At 42.2% G+C, this 24,516-nt stretch overlaps 1 protein-coding gene across 3 annotated transcripts in view; it reads right to left on the bottom strand.

The window, feature by feature from the left end:
* The window catches only part of SPPL2A (signal peptide peptidase like 2A), a 59,874-nt gene that overhangs the window by 18,112 nt on the left and 17,246 nt on the right, over positions 1–24,516 (bottom strand). For all 3 annotated transcript variants that reach the window (XM_030814100.1, XM_030814099.1, XM_003266920.4), the window contains exons 2-10: positions 23,996–24,106; positions 23,046–23,228; positions 22,469–22,558; positions 21,855–21,988; positions 14,453–14,601; positions 11,406–11,502; positions 7,905–8,006; positions 4,427–4,508; positions 2,793–2,867 (exon numbers count right to left, since the gene is read on the bottom strand). In XM_030814100.1, the coding sequence (XP_030669960.1) occupies positions 2,793–2,867; positions 4,427–4,508; positions 7,905–8,006; positions 11,406–11,502; positions 14,453–14,601; positions 21,855–21,988; positions 22,469–22,558; positions 23,046–23,228; positions 23,996–24,106 (1,023 nt within the window). The remainder of the gene's footprint in view (positions 1–2,792; positions 2,868–4,426; positions 4,509–7,904; positions 8,007–11,405; positions 11,503–14,452; positions 14,602–21,854; positions 21,989–22,468; positions 22,559–23,045; positions 23,229–23,995; positions 24,107–24,516) is intronic.

Raw genomic sequence — 24,516 nt, 5'->3', positions numbered from 1 at the left:
TACTGTGTAATATATGTGTCATATGTTATGGATTATCTGTTGATTTATGGAAATGGCTTTGTAGAGGGAACATTTCACTTTTGCTATGAGATCTCTGATGGGGTATCCTACAAAAACACACTTTTGAACCAAGTTAAAAATACCCTAATAAATTAACAATTTTATTTTTTATTTTTATTTTTATTTATTTTTGAGACGGAGTCTCACTCTGTTGCCCAGGCTGGAGTGCAGTGGCACAATCTCGGATCACCTGCCTCCCGGGTTCACGCCATTCTCCTGCCTCAGCCACCCAAGTAGCTGGGACTACAGGTGCCTGCCACCATGCCCAGCTAATTTTTTTCTTTTTTTTTAGTAGAGATGGGGTTTCACCGTGTTAGCCAGGATGGTCTCAATCTCCTGACCTCGTGATCTGCCCACCTCAGCCTCCCGAAGTGCTGGGATTACAGGCGTGAACCACCGTGCCTGGCCAACAATTTTATTTTTTGAAATGGAGTCTCACTCTTTTGCCCAGGCTGGAGTGCAGTGGCACGATCTCGGCTCACTGTAACCTCCGCTCCTGGCTTCAAGCAATCTTCCCACCTCAGTCTCCCGAGTAGCTGGGACTACAGGCGTGCACCACCACACCTGGGTAATTATTTTTTTTTTTTTTTTTTTTTTTTGAGACGGAGTCTCGCTCTGTCACCCAGGCTGGAGTGCAGTGGCGCGATCTCGGCTCACTGCAACCTCCACCTCCTGGGTTCAAGTGATTCTCCTGCCTCAGCCCTCCAAGTAGCTGGGATTACAGGCGCCCACCACTGTGCCTGGCAAATTTTTGTATTTTTGGTAGAGATGGGGTTTCACTATGTTGGCCAGGCTGGTCTCAAACTCCTGACCTCAAGTGATCCACCCACCTCGGCCTCCCAAAGTTCTGGGATTACAGGCATGAGCCACCACACCCGGCCTCTTAATTATTGTATTTTTAGTAGAGATACAGCTTTACCATGTTGGCCAGGCTGGTTGTGAACTCCTGACCTCAAGTGATCTGCCTGCCTTAGCCTCCCAAAGTGTTGGGATTATAGGCATTAGCCACCACACCTGGCCAAATTAACAAGTTTAGTTATAACCCATAATACTAGTTCTATGAATTTTTTTTTTTAGGTTACTATTGTTCAGTGAAGTCAATGAATCAAATGGCTCATCATTAAGTGACAGAAAGGTGCTAGTAAAATGGTTTGGTTAGGCCAGGCATATGCCAGCTGGCCCATATGCCAGCTTGGGCAATATGGTAAAACCCCATCTCTACAAAAAATACAAAAATTGGCTGGGTGTAATGGCGTGTCCCTGTAGTACCAGCTATTTGGGAAGCTGAGGTGGGAGGACCACCTGGGCCTCAGGAGGTTAAGGCTGCAGTAAGTCATAATTGAGCCACTGAACTCCAGCTTGGGCGGCAGACCGAGACCCTGTCTCAATGAAGAGGAAAAAAACAAAAAAAAGGTTTGTGTCTCAAGGAAGAGGAAAAAAAAAAGTTTGGTTGGTTAGCTGTATTTTGGGACAGTTAATTATATTTGTTACCTATTACAATTTTAGCTCCCCAATAGGGTACAGTTTGTCTTTATGCCATTATAGCAAATATCAGAAGTGTAGATTTTTACAGTGATTTCACAGATGATAGGTTTAATGAATGGGTAAAGAAGAAATGAGGCCAGGCGCTACGGCTCATGCCTGTAATCCCAATACTCTGGGAGGCCATCGTGGGAGGACTCCTGGGCTTGGGCCCCGGAGTTTGAGGCTGCAGTGAACTAGGATTGTGCCATTGCACTTCAGCCTCAAGACTCGGCCTTTAAAAAAAAAAAAAAAAAAAAAAAGAAGGAATGATAAATAAAGTAGAGAATATCAAATACTGAAATATATGAGAGTGAAAAGGATAAATGGATAATATAAAGTTACAAAGCAAGACTCAAAATGGGAGAAAGTAGGGGAATTAAGCAATAATTAATATTATATTCATGAGACAGGAAAAGGATCAAGGTAGAAAAGCTGGACAAATAATTACGGACCACCATACTCACCCAACACCTCTCCTCATTTTACTGAAGAGCTAGCGGCAGATCTGGGAATATATGACCTAGGAGCTGCCAGTTGCTCTGATTCTAACTTCATAGAAAAAGCCAGTCTGAGAGAATGAACAAATGGACAGAAGCAAAAAGGGAGAGTATGTGGCCCTGAGTCTAGCTTCTCTTGACGCCAGCCCCACACTGGCCTACAAACACAGCCTAGATAAATGAGACCTTTTTGGTACAGAAGGCTTAGGTTGGGTTCTGTTAGTTGGAACCAAAAGAATTCCACTGATGGAGGTGGAAGATGAATGGCTAGCAGTACTCCCTCATACAAATGCAAGCAGAAAGGGCTAAGTAACTTGCCTATGGTTGCAAGGTTACAGAGCTACATTCTAGGCCTTCTGATTTCCAGTGTGCTGCTCTTTCTTAGTCTCAAACTAGGGCTTCAGAAATGATATTTTATTTTTTTATTGTCTATATTGCCTACAGTAAACATTTAGCTCATAAGAAAAAATACTTTAAAAACGGAAGAAAATTACAGATATTCTCATATTTGTATCAGTCAAGAGACATTTTAAAATCTAACAAAATGGATTAAAGGCTTGAAAGTTAAAAGGCCAATTTCAATGACAGTTATTTTAAGAGAATTAGAATTCACTCAGTGGTAAAAATCTGCAAAATTAATAATCTAGGAGCAGATTTAAGATGATCATTTTTTAGCATGTTTCCTCATGCATTTCAAAAATATGGTCATACCTTTGTGATGAATGGTGTTATGAAAACAAAAAATACATCATAGAGGAGGAGAAGGCCTAGAAGTATCACACATGACTGTCAAAGAAAGAAACAAAATTAAAGGTCAATCTTCCTAAATGTAAATTAAGGCATTAAATTATTTTTCAAGTGCAAATAAATATATGAATATACATTTAAATATTACTTTTAAAAAGATATGGTTAATACTATGTATAGTTTTATTCTACATATTAAAACCCTTATCTTCTTTATCTTATTTTTTTAAAAAAAATCACCGAACCAAAGAAATGTGCTGGGTTGGGCGTGGTGGCTCATGCCTGTAATCCCAGCACTTTGGGAGACTGAGGCGGGGCCGATCATGAGGTCAAGAGTTCGAGACCAGCCTGGCCAACATGGTGAAACCCCGTCTCTACTAAGAATACAAAAATTAGCCGGGCATGGTGGCATGTGCCTATAAACCCAGCTACTCAGGAGGCTGAGGCAGGAGAATCACTTGAACCCGGGAGGCAGAGGTTGCAGTGAGCTGAGATTGTGCCACTGCACTCCAGCCTCGGCGACAGAGTGAAACTCTTGTCTCGGAAAAAAAAAAAAGAAGAAATGTGCTTCCCTGATATTTGGTCATGTTAAAGATTTTATGAATTTGGCATATTATACGAATGATTAAAAATATTTTAGGCAGGCCTGGCACAGTGGCTCACGCCTGTAATCCCAGCACTTTGGGAGGCCCAGGTGGGCAGATCATTTGAGGTCAGGAGTTCAAAACCAGCCTGGCCAACATGGTGAAACCCTGTCTCTACCAAAAATACAAAAATTAGCAGGGCTTCGTGGTAGGCACCTGTAATCCCAGCTACTTGGGAGGCTGAGGCAGGAGAATCACTTGAGCTCAGGAGGCGGAGGCTGCAGTGAGCCGAGATTGCAGCACTGCCCTCCAGCCAGGGAGACTGAGCGAGACTCCATCTCAAAAAACAAACAAAAAAAAACAAATAAAAAAAATATTTTAGGCAGGTGCAGTGGCTCATGCCTGTAATCCCAGCACTTTGGGAGGCCAAATCAGAAGGACTGCTTGCGGCCGGAAGTTTAAGAACAGCTTGGGTAGCACAGCGAGACCCCTATCTCTATAAAAACAAACAAACAAAATTTAGCTAAAATAAAGTGTACACATGGATAAGAGTGAGGAATAACAGGCACTGGATACTCGGCATGGTGGAAGAGTTAGAAGGGGTGAGGGATGAGAAATTACTTAATGGGGACAATGCACATTAGTCAAGTGATGGTTATACTATAAGCCCACATTTCATCACTACCCAATATATCCATGTAACAAAACTACACTTGAACCCCTTAAATTTATACAAATAAAAGAAAGAAAAAAAAAACAATAGTTTAGCTAGCAAATCAGTGGTTGTCTGGGCCTGGGGGTTAGGACTGATTGCAAAGGCCATGGTAGAGTTTTGGAAGAGATGGGAAATATTCTACAACTTCACTGGGATAGTGATTATAAAGTTATACATTCATAAACTTTCCATAAACAGTACACCGAAAACTGGCGCATTTAATTGTAGGTAAATTATGCCTTAATAAAGTTGTCTTTGAAAAATTTATTTTAACTAGCAAAGTAGTATTGTATACATTACCTTGAAGTTGGGCAACTTCAGTGTTTTAATTAAATTCAGACAGAAAGCAATCCCCAAGATATCCTGTAAAATCCAAGCCCACCTAAAATCAAAAGATATTACTCTATTGCTTTATCAATGTTTTGATGAAGCTTTTCAAAAGACATAGATCACTGAGGTAATATCATTTAATTGCTATGATTTGACTATTCCATTTTTTTTTTTTTTTAAGACAGAGTCTCACTCTGTCACCCAGGCTGGAGTGCAGTGGCATGATCTCGGCCCACTGCAACCTTCGCCTCCTGGGTTCAAGCGATTTTCGTGTCTCAACTTCCCAAGTAGCTGGGACTAAAGGCGTGCACACCACCACGCCTGGCTGATTTCTGACTATTCAATTATTAAATAGCAAGCATAACAACAAAACCCCTCATATACTCTATATTTGGTAATTTTACTGTCCTAGTAGAATAATGAATATTATTACACTAAGAAAAAGTTGAAAAGGCTACCTCAGAAGAACATATATCAGACATAAGTACATTAACACGTCTCGTTCTAGAAAACAGCTGTTAACAAAATATCAGTGTTAACACAGATCCAAATAGCTTGAACATAAAGAAAACAAGAGCTATGCAACTTACTCCATCAGAAATTGACATGAGTAATTATCCATTGATTATCCTACCTGAAGCTGCATAAAGCTGTATGAGCTTTGTTTCCCAAATTTTAGGCCATTAAATCCTTTCAGTCCTCAATAATTTTATTAATAAACCATTAATATAAACTAAGTATATATTTTTTTCTGGTTATCTTCCTAGAAATGAACAGATATCTGTATATTTTCTTATATCCCCCTCTTTCTTGCATAAAAGACAGCATACTCTATTTTTTTTGCACTTTGCTTTTTTCACTTAAAAAATACAAACATCAAACCAAAGTGGATTAAAGACTTAAATCTAAGACCTGAAACTATGACACTACTTGATGAAAACATTGGGGAAATGCTCCAGGACATTGGTCTTGGCAAAGATTTCTGCAGTAAGACTTGAAAAGCACAGACAACGAAAGCAAAAATGGACAAATGGAATCACGTCAAGCTAAAAGGTTTTGCATGGCAAAGGAAAAATCAAGGAAGTGAAGAGACAACCCACAGGATGAAAGAAAACATCTGCAAACTACCCATCTGACAAGCGATTAATAACCAGAATATATAAGGAGCTCAAACAACTCGATAGAAAAAAAACCCAAGTAATCCAATTAAAAATTGGGCAAAATATCTGAATAGACATTTCTCCAAAGACAAATGACCAACAGATACATGAAAAAATGCTCAACATCTCCAATCAGATGAAATCTGATTGCAATTAGAGAAACGTAAGTCAAAACTACAATGAGATATCATCTCATCCCAGAATGCTGGCAAGGATGTGGGAAAAGGGGGAACTTTGTACACTGTTGGTGGGAATGTAAATTACCACAGCCACTATGAAGAGCAGTATGGAAGTTCCTCAAAAAAACTAAAAACAGAACTACCATATGATCCAGCAATCCCACCACTGGATATACATGCAAAAGAAAGGAACTCAGTATATCAAAGAGATACCTGAACTCTCATGTTTATTGTAGCACTATTCACCATAGCCAAGATATGGAATCAATCTAAGTGTCCATCAGTGGATAAAGGAAACATTATACACACATATATATATAATTTTACAAATACACACAATGGAATATTATTCAGCCATAAAAATAATGAAGTCTTGTCATTTGCAAAGACATGGATGGAACTGAAGACATCATGTTAAGTGAAATAAGCCAAGCACAGAAAGACAAACATTGCATGTTCTCACTCATAGTGGGAGCTAAAATTAAGAAAATAAAAATAAAAAATGGAACTCATGGAGATAGTAGAATGATGGTTACCAGAGGCTAAAAAAAGGTAGAGAGTGGGGGTGATAAAGTGAAGATGGTTAATGGGTGCAAAAATATAGTTAAATAAAATAAATAAGATCTAGTGTTTGGTAGTACAATAGGGTGATATAGTTAATAACTTATTGTATATTGTAAAAACAACTAAAAGAGTGAAATTGGAATGTTCCCAACACAAAGAAATGATAAAGGCTTGAGGTGATGGATACCACAATTACTCTGATGTCATCATTCACATTGTATGCCTGTATCAAAACATCACATGTATCCCATAAATATATATAGTCATTATGTTCCCATATTAAAAATAAAACTTTTTAAAAAGTATAGATTGTGCTCCTTTTTGTACTTTATATATTATAGAGTATATTCTGTCTCTCTCTTTTTGTTTTTGTTTTTTTTGAGACGGAGTTGCACTCTTGTTCCCCAGGCTGGAGTGCAATAGTGTGATCTCGGCTCACTGCAACCTCTGCCTTGGGTTCAAGTGATTCTCTTGCCTCAGCCTCCTGAGTAGCTGGGATTACAGGTGCACGCCACCACACCCAGCTAATTCTGTATTTTTAGTAGAGATGGGGTTTCTCCATGTTGGTCAGGGTGGTCGCGAACTCCTGACCACAGGTGATCTGCCCACCTCGAGCCTCCAAAAGTGCTGGGATTACAGGTGTGAGCCACCACGCCCAGCAAGTACGTTCTCTTTTGTATCTGACTACTTTCACTTAGCATTACGTTTGAGATTCATTCACACTTGTGCATGTGGTATATGGCTTACTTATTGGTGAATAGTATTCCACTGTGTAAATATAATGTAATGTATTCACCCATTCAAAGTTTGATGGACATTTTGATTGTTTCTGCACTCTCTCTCTCTCTCTTTCTCTCTCTCCTGGAACTCCCTGCATATCATTTCACAGAGATCTTCATTGTTTAGAGCTGCACTGCACTCAACTGTGTGGCTATACCAAAATTAAGTGTGTGTGTATATATATATACACACACACACATATACACACACACACACATATACACACACACACACACATACATATATATATATTTTTTGAGATGGAGTTTTACTCTTGTTGCCCAGGCTGGAGTGCAATGGCGTGATCTTGGCTCACTGCAACCTCCGCCTCCCGGGTTCAAGCGATTCTCCTGCCTCAGTCTCCTGAGTAGCTGGGATTACAGGCATGCACTACCACGCCCGGCTAATTTTTTGTATTTTTAGTAGAGATGGGGTTTCTCCATGTTGGTCAGGCTGGTCTCGAACTCCCGACCTCAGGTAATCCACCTGCCTCAGCCTCCCAAAGTGCTGGGATTACAGGTGTGAAATTAGGTATATTTTTAAAGTCTATTTCAGTGTATGTGTTGAAATCATAATTCATATTTCCTTCTCTATATGAGTTCAAATGCATTAACATAAGATCTGCTTATTTAAGAAGTAGTTCATTACAAGACTGGTGTTCTGGCATAGAAGCAAAAAAATTCCGTAATAATCATAATAAGTATCAGGGCAAGATAGGAAACAATTCATCCTTAATCTAAAAGCAAATACATTGAGTATTCATACCTGTCTTCATTTCGAAACACAGCCCAAACAACAGCTACTGCTATGCACAGTCCAGAGAGAAAAATAAGTCTCACTTCCATGTTTTTGCCACGACATGCAATCCTAAAAAACAGATTGAAATAGTTAACACTGCAGATGAAGTACAATGTTCACTTGATATAAGAAGTAGCAAACGTTAACCACAGTCATAAGAAGTGACTGAAATACCAATTTTAAAAGTCTTGATTTTAAGTAAAACAAATGAGACATAATAAAATGTTTATCAGTCCAATATAATTTTCTGTGATGATGAAAAATGTACTATGTTTGTGCTGTCCAGTATAGTAGCTACTAGTCATATGTGGCTATTGAGCACTTGCAATGTGGCTAATAAGAATGAAAAACTCCCTTCCTTCCTTCCTTCCTTCCTTCCTTCCTTCCTTCCTTCCTTCCTCTCCTTCTTCCTCTTCTTCTTCCTCTTCCTCTTCCTCTTCTTCCTCCTCTTCCTCTTCCTCTTCCTCCTCTTCTTCTTCTTCCTTCTTCTTCTTCTTCTTTCTTCTTTCTTCTTTCTTCTTTCTTCTTCTTCCCCTCTGTGGCCCAGGCTGCAATCTACTGGGCTCACTGCTGCCCGCGCCACGGACTACCTGGGACTGCCGCCGCGCGCCACCGCTGCCGGCTTTTTCTCCTTTGCCTGCAGGCGCGCGTCCGCCATGTTGCCCACGCTGGTCGCCAGCTCCTGACGCCGAGTGCTCTGCCCGCCTCAGCCTCCCAAGGTACTGGGACTGCAGACGGAGTCTCGCTCACCCGGTGCTCAGTGTTGCCCGGGCTGGAGTGCGGTGGCGTGCTCTGGGCTCGCGGCAGCCTCCGCCTCCTAGCCACCTGCCTTGGCCTACCAGGGTGCTGGGATTGCAGCCCCTGCCAGGCCGCCGCCCCGTCTGGGAGGTGGGGAGCGTCTCTGCCCGGCCGCCCCTCTGCCCGGCCTCCCCATCTGGCAAGTGAGGAGCGCCTCTGCCCGGCCACCCATCGTCTGGGAGGTGAGGAGCGCCTCTGCCTGGCCACCCATCGTCTGGGAGGTGAGGAGCGCTTCTGTCCGGCCACCCATCGTCTGGGAAGTGAGGAGCGCCTCTGCCTGGCCGCCCCGTCTGGGAAGAAGTGAGGAGCGCCTCTGCCCGGCCACCCCGTCTGGGAAGTGAGGAGCGCCTCTGCCCGGCCGCCCCGTCTGGGAAGAAGTGAGGAGCGCCTCTGCCCGGCCGCCCCGTCTGGGAAGTGAAGAGCGCCTCTGCCCCGCCGCCCCATCCGGGAAGAAGTGAGGAGCGCCTCTGCCCTGCCGCCCTGTCCGGGAAGAAGGGAGGAGCCCCTCTGCCCGGCCACCCCGTCCGGGTAGAAGTGAGGAGCCCCTCTGTCCGGCCGCCCCGTCTGGGAAGTGAGGAGCGCCTCTGCCCGGCCACCCATCGTCTGGGAAGTGAGGAGCGCCTCTGCCCGGGCGCCCCGTCTGGGAAGTGAGGAGCGCCTCTGCCCAGGCACCCATCGTCAGGGAAGTGAGGAGCGCCTCTGCCCAGGCACCCATCGTCTAGGAAGTGAGGAGCGCCTCTGCCCGGCCACCCACCATCTGGGAAGTGAGGAGCGCCTCTGCCCGGCCACCCATCGTCTGGGAAGTGAGGAGCGCCTCTGCCCGGCCGCCCCGTCTGGGAAGTGAGGAGCGCTTCTGCCCGGCCACCCATTGTCTGGGAAGTGAGGAGCGCCTCTGCCCGGCCACCCACCATCTGGGAAGTGAGGAGCGCCTCTGCCCGGCCGCCCCGTCTGGGAAGTGAGGAGCGCCTCTGCCCGGCCACCCATCGTCTGGGAAGTGAGGAGCGCCTCTGCCCGGCCACCCACCGTCTGGGAAGTGAGGAGCGCCTCTGCCCGGCCACCCCGTCTGGGAAGTGAGGAGCGCCTCTGCCCGGCCACCCACCATCTGGGAAGTGAGGAGCGCCTCTGCCCGGCCGCCCCGTCTGGGAAGTGAGGAGCGCCTCTGCCTGGCCACCCACCCTCTGGGAAGTGAGGAGCGCCTCTGCCCGGCCGCCCCGTCTGGGAAGTGAGGAGCGCCTCTGCCCGGCCACCCACCATCTGGGAAGTGAGGAGCGCCTCTGCCCGGCCACCCACCGTCTGGGAAGTGAGGAGCGCCTCTGCCCCGCCGCCCCGTCTGGGAAGTGAGGAGCGCCTCTGCCCGGCCACCCACCGTTTGGGAAGTGAGGAGCGCCTCTGCCCGGCCACCCCCTCTGGGAAGTGAGGAGCGCCTCTGCCCGGCCGCCCCGTCTGGGAAGTGAGGAGCGCCTCTGCCCGGCCACCCATCGTCTGGGAAGTGAGGAGCGCCTCTGCCCGGCCACCCCGTCTGGGAAGTAAGGAGCGCCTCTGCCCGGCCACCTATCGTCTGGGAGGTGAGGAGCGCCTCTGCCCGGCCGCCCCGTCTGGGAGGTGAGGAGCGCCTCTGCCCGGCCGCCCCGTCCAGGAGGAAGTGAGGAGTGCCTCTGCCCGGCCGCCCCGTCCGGGAGGAAGTGAGGAGCGCCTCTGCCCGGCCGCCCAGTCCGGGAAGAAGTGAGGAGCGCCTCTGCCCGGCCGCCCCGTCTGGGAAGTGAGGAGCGCCTCTGCCCGGCCTCCCATCGTCTGGGAAGTGAGGAGCGCCTCTGCCCAGCCACCCATCGTCTGGGAAGTGAGGGGCGCCTCTGCCCGACCACCTATCGTCTGGGAAGAAGTGAGGAGCGTCTCTGCCTGGCCGCCCCGTCTGGGAAGTGAGGAGCGCCTCTGCCCGGCCGCCCCGTGTCTGGGAAGAAGTGAGGAGCTCCTCTGCCTGGCCGCTCCGTCTGGGAGGTCTACCACGGAGGCCAGAAGCAATGTGGGGGCTGGACGTGGTGGCTCACGCCTGTGGTCCCGGCACTCTGGGGGGTGAGGCGGGTTGATCACTTCGGGCTAGGAGTTCGAGACCAGTCTGGCCAACTTGGCGAAACATGAAAAATACAACAGACAAACCAACCAACCAACTCAGTGACAACAAAACAGGTCTACCCTGGAGTCATACTCTAATTTTTTCTATTTTCCTCCCTTTCTGATCCTTTATCCCACTTTCTTTTTCTTCCTCTTCCTACTCCCTCTTCTTTGTCAAATAGAGGATTGAGTTATTATCACTGATCCATATAAAGTCCCTCTCTCATTTATTTTAACTCCCCCCCCATTTCTATTCCCCGACTTCCCACGTGTAACCTTCCTAATATGTTTGATACGCATCTTTTTGTTTGTATGTATTTTTAGAAAATGTTTATTGTTTTGTGTGCAAAAAAAATTAATAAAAAATAAATAAATAAATAAATAAATAAAAGAATGAAAAACTCAATTTTTAATTTTATTTAATTTTACTTAAATTTAAATTTAAACACCTATAGGTCCAATGCATATCGGACTATATAGGTTTCAAATAATACTTCTACTTTTGTATTGTTTTAAATTATAAACACCAACATTGTAAGATTTCCTGTAAGAGATACGTACGTGCATTGTCCATATGGTATCTTATGAATTAGTGCAGCAAGACAGTTGTACAGACTCATTGCTGATGCTATGCAGAAAATTGCTATCATAACATAAACTAGAAAAAAACAAAACACTATATTACATGAGAACAGAAAGAAAGGTGATAAGAAAATATTTATACAAGCAATATTAATTCTTTAGCTTTCTTTATTGAATCATACTTCCAATGAAGTGACTATATGATGACTTGAATTACTTACTAAACTGAAATTTAAATCGTAAGGTGTTTTTTCTTTTTTTTTTCTGAGAGTCTCACTCTGTCGCCCAGTCACCCAGGCCGGAATGCAGTGGTGTGATCTCGGCTCTCACTGCAATCTTTGCCTCCTGGGCTCAAGTGATTCTCATGCCTTAGCCTCCCGAATAGCTGGGATTACAGGCATGCGCCACCATACCCAGCCAATTTTTGTAGTTTCAGTAGATGGAGTTTTGTCATGTTGGCCAGGCTGGTCTCAAAGCCCCGACCTCAGGTGATGTGCCTGCCTTGGCCTCCCAAAGTGCTGGGATTATAGCCGTGAGCCACTGCACTCGGCTGTCTTCTTTTTAAATAGCGATGAATTTAAGGAAATCTCTTACCAAAAACTAAAATATGCTTTCAGGTAAAGTAGAGGGCTCTCTTTTTTCTATCAATGACTACTGTAAACTGAGAGTTGATAACAGAAATTAATCTGAAGGAGTATTAAATTAATAAAATCACCTGTTTGATGCCAACATAATACAAATATCATTCTGGTACTCGCTCTCTCAACAACAGTTTAAAATGAGTGATATTAACAAAATGAGTTCTTTTTTTTTTTGAGACAGAGTCTCACTGTGTCATCCAGGCTGGAGTGCAATGGGACAATCTTGGCTCACCACAACCTCTGCCTCCCAGGCTTAAGCCACTCTCCTGCCTCAGCCCCTTGAGTAGCTGGAACTACAGGCACGCACCACCATGCCCAGCTAATTTTTGTATTTTTAGTAGAGACGGGGTTTCACTATGTTGGCCAGGCTGCTCTTGAACCCCTGACCTCAAGTGATCCACTTGCTTTGGCCTCCCACAGTGCTGGGATTACAGGCGAGAGCCACTGCATCTGGCCAGAATGACTTATTTTTAATTAAAAAATACATGTCATAAACTGGGTACAGTGGCTCACACCTGTAATCCCAGCACTATAGGAGGCCGAGGTGGGTGGATCTCCTGAGGTCAAGACTTTGAGATCAGCCTGGCCAACATGGTGAAACCCTGTTTCTACTAAAAATACAAAAATTAGCTGGGGGTGGTGCCAGACGCCTGTAATCCCAGCTACTCGGGAAGCTGAGGCAAGAGAATCGCTCTATCTCAAATAAATAAATAAATGCAAATAATAAAAATACAAATATTAGCTGGGCATGGTGGGACGTGCCTGTAGTCCCATCTACTTGGGATGCTGAGGCAGGAGAATTGCTTGAATGTGGGAGGCAGAGGTTGCAGTGAACTCAGATTGTGCCACTGCACTCCAGCCTGGGTGACAGAGCAGAGCAGAGCAAGACTCTGTCTCAAAAAAAAAAAAAAAAAAAGATATCATAGGTCTAGTTTTTAAACTGCTGTCACAGGACAAGAGAAACTGAACAAAAACTGAATGAGGCTGGGCGCAGTAATTCACGCCTGTAATCCTAGCACTTTGGGTGGCCAAGGCGGGTGGATCACTTGAGGTTAGGAGTTTGAGACTAGCCTGGTCAACATAGTGAAATCCCGTCTCTACTAACAATAGAAAAATTAGCCGGGCATGGTGGCGCACACCTGTAATCCCAGCTACTCAGGAGACTGAGGCAGGAGACTCACTTGAACCTGGGAGGCGGAGGTTGCAGTGAGCCGAGATTGTGCCACTGCACTCCAGCCTGGGCGACAGAGCGAGACTCTGTTTCAAAAAAAAAAAAATGCTGAATGAAACAAATCCTAGGCCCTAGTTCCCTAGTCCAGAAATTTATGCTAATGCTATACACATAAGCATGGTAGCCTTTGGTGGTTCTTAAAAGGGCTTTTTGCTAGTTCGTATTAGGTACACTCGTTTTACCCTGGTCTCCCTTCTCTTTGTGCTGTATACTGTCCAGGGATGGCAAATTTCCATTCTGTTAAGCCATTAATAAGACTGTTCAGGAGATGGACAAGCCATTATAGTTCCTGCTCTACTTTCTTCAAGGAAAAAAAGGACTGGTTACTCTCTAGACCACAGTGAAGTACCTGTGTGTCTTCAGATATAATATGATCCTGTTTATATAAGTAACATAAAATTCGAGCAATAAAACATCCTGATTTGCAAAGTGACAAAAGATAAACTACACTTTGGGAGTTAGTAGACGCAATACATCAGTAATCTGAATAATCTTCTATTTCATGTAACTAAATATAGCCACCAAGAACTCCTTAATCCACTGCTTAGATACTGAGCTATATCATTCATCTACAGAGAGGAAAATTTAGGGACCATGGCAATTATTTCAAGTCATCCATGAAGAAGTGTTCTTATCTGAAAACATAACGCACTTTTTTTTTTTTTTTTTTGAGATGGAGTTTCGCTCTTTTTGCCCAGGCTGGAGTACAATGGTGCAACGTCGGCTCACCGCGACCTCCGCCTCCCAGGTTCAAGCGATTCTCCTGACTCAGCCTCGTGAGTAGCTGGGATTACAGGCGCGTGCCACCACGCCCGGCTAATTTCTGTATTTTTAGTAGAGATGGAGTTTCTCCATGTTGGTCAGGCTGGTCTCAAACTCCCAACCTCAGGTGATCTGCCCACCTTGGCCTCCCAAAGTGCTGGGATTACAAGTGTGAGCCACTGCTCCTGGCACATATTGTATTTTTAATCCAAATATTTTTATCTCAGAGTAACAGAGACCTAACACTCTGATAATTTTAAAGAAATTAATATTAACCAAATTATTCGCATATGTTTTCCAGGTAGAATGTCTTAAAGGAAAAGATAAATCTAGTAACAGTCAGTGAAAAGAATGTATGTTAACAGTAGCAAACATAAAATATGACTTCTTACCCAACCATTTGTAGAAGAAATAAAGTAAGACCATCATAACACAGCAGATGACCACAAATATTACAACTGTAAGAGGACTAAAAGTTAAATATTCTTCCTTCTTTTTCCTCATTTCTCTATCTTCAGTTGTCACTGCTTTCAAGTTTTCCCTGTACAAACATACAAGAACTTTAGCAAATCTTAGCCAAGTACAGTTATTTAAAAAATTTATCTCTAACACCAATTTAAATTTGTTTCTGAAGAAATGTATTTTTATTTATTAAAATATTTTTATTTTATTATTTTTCTAAGCTATCTTGTTATAGCAAATAATGTACTTTTTAAAAACTGTACCCTAAAAAGAAATATTTAATCTAGAAAGTAAAAACCTCTTAAATGCTACTCTCCAGAGATGATCTGTTTTCAACCATTAACTTTTGAAACATTTTTTTCTGCAGGCAAAATTATTGAAAGAGATGACATTTATTATATAAACAAATTAATACTTGTGGATGTTTATATTATCTAATTTGAAAATTATATTGACTTAATAAATTTCAAACTAAAACCAATGCTTCTTACAAACTTACTATTATCAACTTACAGATAGTAAAGCACTTCTAAAAATTAGCTTCTCTTTTTTTTGAGACAGAGTCTTGCTCTGTTGCCAAGGCAGGAGTGCAGTGGCGTGATCTCTGCTCACTGAAACCTCTGCCTCCCAGGTTCAAGCAATTCTCCTGCCTCAGCCTCCCGAGTAGCTGGGACTATAGGCACATGCCACTAGGCCCGGCTAATTTTTTGTATTTTAGTAGAGACGGGGTTTCACCATGTTGCGCTGGCTGGTCTCGAACCGAGCTCAGGCAAACCATCCATCTCAGCCTCCCAAAATACTGGGATTACAGGCGTGAGCCACCGCACCCAGTGCTTCTCTTAAATGTAAACGCTAAATTCTCCTCTCAACCAACTTAGCATTTACTATACGCCTAGTCTATGCTCATCAATGTATTATAAAGGACTCAAAAGAAATTCAAGGCATAACTTTGTCCTACCTTTATTTAAGATAACGAAATATTGTTTCAACCCTTGCTAGGCCACAGAGCTAATAACAGAGACAGAAGTCGAGGAGGAAAAGAACTGCAACTGCTGTTTGTTGGGCAATCTCTGTTGTCGACCTTCCTACTCCTAGTTATATGCAACCTACGACATATTATTAATACTACTTCTGAATACTTTTCAACAACTCTGTTCTAAACTGCTCCCTCCTGTGCAAATCCTGGCCCTGCTTGTTAGGTCTGGGCTCAATACAAAATTTAGGTTAAAAAAGTTTATTTCTTTTAATATATTTTTTAAATTAATTTTAAAAATTAAAAAAAAAAAAAGAGTAGATTGCCTGGGAAAAGAGCAGGGAGAGAGTTGATGGAGACATGCTAGCACCTCCCCTGAAACTCTAAGAGCTGAATGACAGGGTATTAAATAAATTTCTATAAATGTGGTACCTGAGTGTAAAAAGGTACTAATTATGATATCTGTCACTACAGAAATAAATTTAAAGAAATTATTGTCATAGTATACCTGTAAGCCATAATAAAGATTTATCTATTCATAGTCATTGAACTAAAAAGCACAGGCAATTTCTTGAAGGAAAGCATACAGTGTACTAGATTTATATCACATTAAAATATTACAATTCTGCTGGGTGTGGTGGCTCACACTTGTGATCCTAGAACTTTGGGAGGCTGAGGTGGGCAGATCACTTGAGGTCAGGAGTTGAGACCAGCCTGGCCAACATGATGAAAGTCCATCTCCACTAAAAATACAAAAATTAGCCAGGTGTGGTGGTACGTGCCTGTAATCCCAGCTACTTGAGAGGCTAAGCCAGGAGAATCGCTTGAACCTGGGAGGCAGAGGTTGCGGTGAGCAAAGACCGCATGCCACGGCACTCCAGCCTGGGTGACAGTGAGACTCCAACTCAAAAAAAAAAAAAAAAAAAATTACAATTCATCTTTTTTGAAAAAAAAAAAATTGTACTTTCATATCAGCTTGAGAGCCATATGCAATAGGAACCTAAACTTTATTGCATGCCATCTAGAGGCTATAAAGGCTGAGGACCAGTGACCTTATTATAAAAAGATTTTTAGGCTGGGCATGGTGGCTCACACCTGTAATCCCAGCACTTTGGGAGGCCGAGGCAGGCGGATCACCTGAGGTCAGAAGTTCAAGACCAGCCTGGCTAACATGGTGAAACCACATCTCTATCAATAATACAAAAATTAGCTGGGCATGGTGGTGCATGCCTGTAATCCCAGCTACTTGGGAGGCTGAGGCAGGAGAATTGCTTGAACCCAGGAGGCAGAAGTTGCAGTGAGCCAAGATCACGCCATTGCACTCCAACCTGGGCAACAAGAGCCCAGGTTGGGTTGTGAGGTCCTGTTCTGGCACATTTTCCCTTCTCTAAGCCTTACTCTCTTTCCATCCAACTGTCATTACTTGCTAAATGATGGGCCTTATGTTTTTAATAATTCTTTTTATGAAACTTTTTCCTTTATATCACTGATTCATATTCTCTTTCTCCATACGGTCACCACCCCTTTCTCCTCCCACACACACTTACTTCTCTCTATCTTTATTTTGCTCTTAGAATCAGCCCCCTCAATTTTAAAATCCATGATCCTGCAGGTATGGGACATTTCCTCTCCCAATCTGGTTTCCGAAGGCAACAAATTACTTGTTTCTGCTCCATCATCATGTTTTACAAATAAAAAAGCTGATATATACTCCCCTCCAATTTCCAGTTTTCTCAAGGAGGAGCTTGTCCTAGCGTGTATATAAAAAAGCTTGCCTTGCTAAACTCAAAGTGTGGTCCATAGGCCAGCTAAATCACTTGGGAGTTGTTAAAAATGCAGAATTGGGCCAGGCACGGTGGCACACACCTGTAATCCCAGCACTTTGGGAGGCTGAGGCGGGCGGATTGCCTGAGCTCAGGAGTTCGAAACCAGCCTGGGCAACACGGTGAAACCCTGTCTCTACTAAAGTACAAAAAATTAGTCAGGTGTGGTGGCATGCACCTATAATCCCAGCTACTGGGGAAGGTGAAGCAGGAAAATTGCTTGAACCTGGGAGGCAGAGGTTGCAGTGAGCCGGGGTCTCACCACTGCACTCCAGCCTGGGCAACAGAGTGAGACTGCATCTCAAAAAAAAACAAAAAAAAGAATGCAGAATCTGGGCCCCTATCCCAAATCTACTAAATCTGAATTTGTATTTTATTATTCATATTGTTATCTTTTTGAGATAGGATTTTGCTCTGCTGCCCAGGCTTGAGTGCAGTGGCATGATAACGGCTCACTGCAGCCTGAAATTCCTGGGCTCAAACAGTCCTCCTACATCAGCCTCCTGAGTAGCTAGGACTATAGGTTCATGTCACCACACCCAACTAATTTGTAAATTCTTTTTGTAGAGATGGGTCTCACTATGCTGCCCAGGCTGGTCTCAAACTCCTGGGCACAAGTGATCTATCTGCCTCGGCCTCCCAAAGTGCTGGGATTACAAGTGTGAGCCACCACGCCTGGCCTGAATTTGTATTTTAATAAGATCTCTAGATAAGTATATGTACTTCACAGTTTGAGAAGCACTATTCTAGAGAAGAAAGAATTTACATGGGAATGGAAGTATAGTAAGAATCTAGAATAAATAGGAAAACATTTTCAATAAATCAGCAGCTTTTGGAAAATTATTTCTAAAGTTTCCCTAAGTAATATACAAAATGATTTTAGAGATATGGAGATCTTACATACTATGCTTTATAAAGATTAATAATTGCCAGGTGCAGTGGCTCACACCTGTAATGCCAGCACTTTGGGAAGCCGAGGCAGGCGGATCACCTGAGGTTAGGAGTTCAAGACCAACCTAGCCAACATGGCGAAACTCCATCTCTACTAAAAAAAAATACAAAAAATTAGCTTGGTGTGGTAGTTCACACCTACAATCCCAGCTACTTGGGAGGCTGAGGCAGGAGAATTGCTTGAACCTGGGAGGTGGAGGTTGCAGTGAGTCAAGATTGCACCACTGCACTGCAGCCTGGGTGACAGAGTGAGACTCCATCTCAAAAAAAAAAAAAAAAAAAAAAGATTAAAGATTAATAACGAAGGAAAAAAACATGCTTACTCATATGAAAGATGTGACTGATATATGTTGAAACATGCTTTCCAAATACATAAAATGTTTAAAGCTCAACACTCCAGGAACCTACACTTGTTAAACTCTTAACATTTCCCTCTTGATGTAAGTCAATCAAATTTTAGTATTTAAGAAATTACAAATAACCTTAGCTTCATTTAGTTACAAATAAGATCTTTTAAATGGAAGCTATAGATCAATTCACAAGGCAAATATATTTTGCCCTTCATACATGAAATAATATGCTCTGGGCACATTTTTTTCATTGAGAGTTACGAATATACATTGACTTTTTAATTTAGAGCCACAAGTACAAAACTGTGAGGAGACTGAGTTAAGGTTACTACTAAATAGGAAAATCCGAATGTTATGTACATTTGAAATTTCTATATTTAAATTAAAATATGGACATGCTTTAAAGTTTTAGTTAATCTTCATGCTATAGATTTTTCTTCTCACTGTATAATTTTGGCCATTTGAGTCTTTTTGTTTAAACTGGCAGAAAGTTGAAATCTTTGGCTATTCAGGAAATCAAGACTACAGATGCTTTGCGCCCCCACAAACAGTACATTGCATCATTGTTCACTTTAGCAGCAGATGTGGTGGCTATGGGGGCAGTAGGGTTAGAAGTTTGTAGAAGGTAATTTTAAGGATAATTTATTATAAATCATTTCCCCTAATCTGCATAAATTAATTAGAACTGATTTTAATAAAACTTATAAAGTATATAGAAAACATTTAAAGTTGTTGGAGAAAAGGGAAGCATATACAGATTCAGGTGGATTGCATTTTACTTTCTGGTGTATGAATTTATGGCAAACATTGCAGTTTGTGGCTTTTTCATTTCTTCCAATAAAAATATTTAGAAAATATAATTTTTATTTTTTATGTTTTTGTAGAGATGGGTTTTGTTTTGTTTTGAGATGGAGTTTCGCTCTGTCACCCAGGCTGGAGTGCAATGGGATGATCTTGGCTCACTGCAACCACCACCTCCTGGGTTCAAGTGATTCTCCTGCTTCAGGCTCCTAAGTAGCTGGGACTACAGGCGCACGCCACCACACCTGGTTGATTTTCGTACTTTTAGTAGAGATGGGGTTTTGTCATGTGGGCCAGGCTGATCTCGAACTCCTGACATCAGATGATCTGCCCGCCTCGGCCTCCCAAAAAGCTGGGATTACAGGCATGGGCCACCACACCTGGCCGAGACGGGGTTTCACTATGTTGCCCAGGCTGATCTTGAACTCCTGGGCTCAAGTGAACTGCCTACCTCGACCTCCAAAAAATGAGTCACTGCAGCTGGCCTTTTTTTTCTTTTTTTTAGTAGGGTCTCACTCTGTTGCCCAGGTTGGAGTGCAGTGGCACAATCACAGCTCCCTGTAACCTGAAACTCCTGGGCTCAAGCAATCCTCTCACCTCCACCTCCTGAGTAGCCTCTGGGGCTAGAGGCGTGTGCCACTATGCCTGGCGCTGGCTAATTTTTTTATTTTTAGAGGAGATGAGGTCTTGCTATGTTGCCAAGGCTAGAAAATATAATTTTTAGGCTGGGCGCAGTAGCTCACGCCTGTAATCCCAGCACTTCGGGAGGCCGAGGTGGGCAGATCACCTGAGGTCACGAGTTCAAGACCAGTCTGGCCAACATGGTGAAAACTCATCTCTACTAAAAATACAAAAACTAGCCAGACATGGTGGCAGGCACCTGTAATCCCAGCTACTAAAGAGGCTGAGGCAGGGGAAATGCTTGAATCTGGGAGGCGGAGGTTGCAGTGAGCTGAGATCATACCACTGCACTCCAGCCTACGTGACAGAGCAAGACTCCATCTCAAAAAATATATATAAATATATAATTTTTAATGTGAGAAATCCTATAATTGAGAGATGCCTCAATTTATCAGTGGCTTTATAAAGCAAAATTAAAAACAAACATGGAGGCCAGGCACAGTGACTCACGCCTGTAATTCCAACACTTTGGGAGGCCAAGGCGGGCAGATCAAGAGGTCAAGAGATCAAGATCATCCTGGTCAACATGGTGAAACACCATCTCTACTAAAAATACAAAAATTAGCTAGGCATGGTGGTGTGCGCCTGTAGTCCCAGCTACTTGGGAGGCTGAGGCAGGAGAATCACTTGAACCAGAGAGGCAGAGTTTTCAGTGAGCCAAGATCGCACCACTGTACTCCAGCCTGGCAACAGAGCGAGACTCTGTAACAAAAAAAAAAAAAGGAAAATGTAAAAACATTTATGTTTATTTTGTCTGACTAGCTTGCTGCTAATTATGTTCTCTAAATGCATAAAAGTTCTCTGATATTTTACTGTTACCTTACAGTTTGCTAAATAGCCATTGCTTTTGAGAATTGAATAGTGTGGTGTTTAGTGGTTATTTAACTGTGTCTACGTTTTTCAAAGTTTTATATTAATTATTTACTTTTTTTTTTTTTTTTGGAGACATAGTCTCACTCTTGTCGCCTAGGCTGGAATGCAATGGCACAATCTCAGCTCACTGCAACCTCCACCTCCCGGGTTCAAGCAATTCTTCTGCCTCAACCTCCCAAGTAGCTGGGATTATAGGCATGCACCACTGCACCCAGGTAATTTTTGTATTTTTCGTGGAGACAGGGTTTCACCATGTTGGCCAGGCTTGTCTCAAACTCCTGACCTCAGGTGATCTGCCTGCCTCAGCCTCCCAAAGTGTTGGGATTACAGGCATAAGCCACCATGCCTGGCCTATTTATGTATTATAAAAAGTGACAGTAATACCATTTCAGTTGGCTTGAATGTTTTCAAGCCTTGAAATAAATCTTGACTAAGTGAAAAAAGAGATGGACATTACTAACATCCTTAGAATTCCTAAAGCATTAAACAGAATGATGAGGCCACATTGTAATGACCCAGCCCAGGAGGAGCTGAAAAACTCCCTACTTTCTCTTGCTTATTTTCTTCCAGTCTAAATCAATAGGCATATGAGGATATCTCCCATGACCTTTTCTGGGAGACAGAATTAAACATTTTAACTTAAAAGAGTCTCTGATGTGATGTCAATGTTCCTCTGACAGTGGAAGAGTTAGAGAAATCTGTGACTCTTTTCTCTCTGGTGAAAATGTAAATGATCTAAATGAGGACAAACCTGCAGACTGGGCTTACTGGCTTCATATTCTGAGGGCAGATAAAATTTTTAAATGTTGTTATATAATTAAAATGATTGGAGAAATTTTTAACCATTTATTACAAAAACGCTTAAGTTAATTAAACTTACAATTCAACTAGTCCACTCCAGTATCCACCTAATGCCACAGTGAACACAGCAATTACAAAAATAACCACCATAGTATAATCAAAGTTAGGCCATGACGGAGAATACATTTTCACAGTAATGTTACCTCCTAGAGTCTGAAAGGCAAAATAACAGTTAAACACAGGAATAAATTTTCTCTCTACTATAGTCATAACAGCAATAGTCCACATTTCACTCTGGAATGGACATTATACATCAGACAGTCAAGAAGACTAGAATTATTGTCTGATGACATGATATATTCCCTAGTCAAAAGTATGATGATATGCTTTGGTTTATAAAATCTTTATAGTGCAGTGTTCTACACCATCATATTTTGTTCAGGAATTTAAAGTTAAGATAAATGACATGACAAGAGATTTTTAAAGAACTGAAAACAAACATCCTTTCTAAAGTTTAGGCTTTGAGACACTTTGTGCCAAATGAGAGATGAGTACTTTCCAAAGAAAAACTTGATAGGCCTTATAGCTTCTTGTTAGCAAATGGAGCAAATGTAATGCTCAAAATTAAACATCAGTGATTAAAAATAAAGAGATATAGTATTTATAAACTTTAATATGTAATTGCTAATTTACCTGGTTCATATCTCTAAAGTCTTTGTAGCTTATAAATGCAATCAGTATTTTCACATCGGGAAATTCAGATCTGTTACCTGAGGGAGGAAACTAAAAGAAAAAAAATTATGAAAACTTATTTACTACTAACATATTTATAGAATAAAACACTATTCCATCAAATACAAATATTACATCTTTCTTTAAGTTATAAGACAAAATTTCAGGTATTCTTTCTTAATACTCTGTAAGTTCTCAAAATTGAATCCTTTTAACATGAACTTAAACTGATAAATGCTATAATATATATAGCATTTATGATATATTCATACTATATACGTGTAATACATATATATCTATATATATATGCATATATATATATTTGTTCCTAACAAAGTCTTGTCTGCTCTAGGAATAGAAAAACTGAAAAACTTTCCAAGTAAATGCCTATTAGATCTTGATTATTTATTTACAAAGAATCTTGCTATCAGATCATTCAAAACTCAGCCTCTAAACCACACACAAAGATGTTAATTCCATTTTTGTGAAATTTCACATCATGAACTCAAAATAAGATATGATTGTTTTTATAACTTACTAGGACACTGTTATTGACAACTAACATTGCTTCAGCACCTCCTTTCTGTGCAATTCTGGCTTTTTCAAGAAAATGGCAGCTTCCCCATGGAACCACAACTGCTTTGTTCTTTATGCCAACAGGAGGAATATCAGAAAGGTTGCATAGTGGTGTGGAAGTCAGATTCATCAAACTAATGGAAGTCTGAAAATAAGAAATGTCTTTTTAACATGTTAAAAGTCTATTTCATCCTAAATGCATGCAGTTATCAATACTGCATTTGGTTATCAATATTGGTTTAAGACAGTATCTTTTGAATTAGAAATATTTAGGCTTAGAATTAAGTATTTTAAAATTCCCTATTTTCCCAGAGAGAAAAATACTTGAGAAAAATCAATAATTATTTATTAACAACCATACATGACAATGGTTCACACAATAAAACATAATTATCAGTCATTCTCACTTCTTCAATATTTTTTTTTTCTTTTTAAATAGAGACAGGGTGTCACTATGCTGACCAGATTGGTCTTGACCACTTGGTCTCAAATGATCCTCCCATCTTGACATCCCAAAGCGCTAGGGTTACAGGTATCAGCCATTGTACACAGCCTTCTTCACTTTTTTTTTTTTTTTTTTCAGAGACGAAGTCTCACCCTGTCGCCCAGGCTGGAGTGCAGTGGCACGATCTCAGCTCACTGCAAGCTCTGCCTCCTGGGTTCACACAATTCTCCTGCCTCAGCCTCCTGAGTAGCTGGGACTACAGGCGCCTGCCACCACACCCAGCTAATTTTTGTATTTTTAGTAGAGAAGGGGTTTCACTGTGTTAGCCAGGATGGTCTTGATCTCCTGACCTCATGATCTGCCCGCCTTGGCCTCCCAAAGTGCTGGGATTACAGGCATGAGCCACCGTGCCCAGCCTCCTTCTTCACTATTTTTATGTTTATGAATAGTAACTGTGATTTACTTACTGCATTTTCTAGGGTACTTGGAAGAGCTGTCCAATAAGGGTTATAAAGCATGCAGTAGTCCTTGGCTGTGCCATTTCCAGACGCATGCAAGATTGCTTCCTGAGCAGCTGTCTAGGAGACAAACAGTAACTTTCAAACTTGCAATGTTATGGCTTGCCAACAACTAAGGATTTTAATAAAGCTATTTATATGCAGGGTTGATCACATTTCCTTGAGAGGGATGGTCTTCCATGAATTTGTTTCTTCTTGTTTGAGGAAGTAAAAAGGAGGGTTAGGAATATTAAAACTATACACAATTGCCCAGCACACCTTCTTTAAGGAAGATATGTCACTTTCTTAAGGGAGTAACAATTATGACTCTTGTTATAAGGGCCGTACCCCAGGGAGAATTCTTGCTATGATGTAATTTCAATACTTCACAGCTGGAAACTTTCCTTTTCAATCTCCTATGAATTATTACTTCATTGTTTATATTCTTTTTTTTTTTTTTGAGACAGAGTCTTGCTCTGTCACCCAGACTG

Source organism: Nomascus leucogenys, chromosome 6 (assembly GCF_006542625.1).
Source record: "Nomascus leucogenys isolate Asia chromosome 6, Asia_NLE_v1, whole genome shotgun sequence".
Taxonomy (NCBI): Eukaryota; Metazoa; Chordata; class Mammalia; order Primates; family Hylobatidae; genus Nomascus; species Nomascus leucogenys.
The sequence above is the reverse complement of the archived record's forward strand: the minus strand, read 5'-3'. Positions and strand labels throughout refer to the sequence as shown.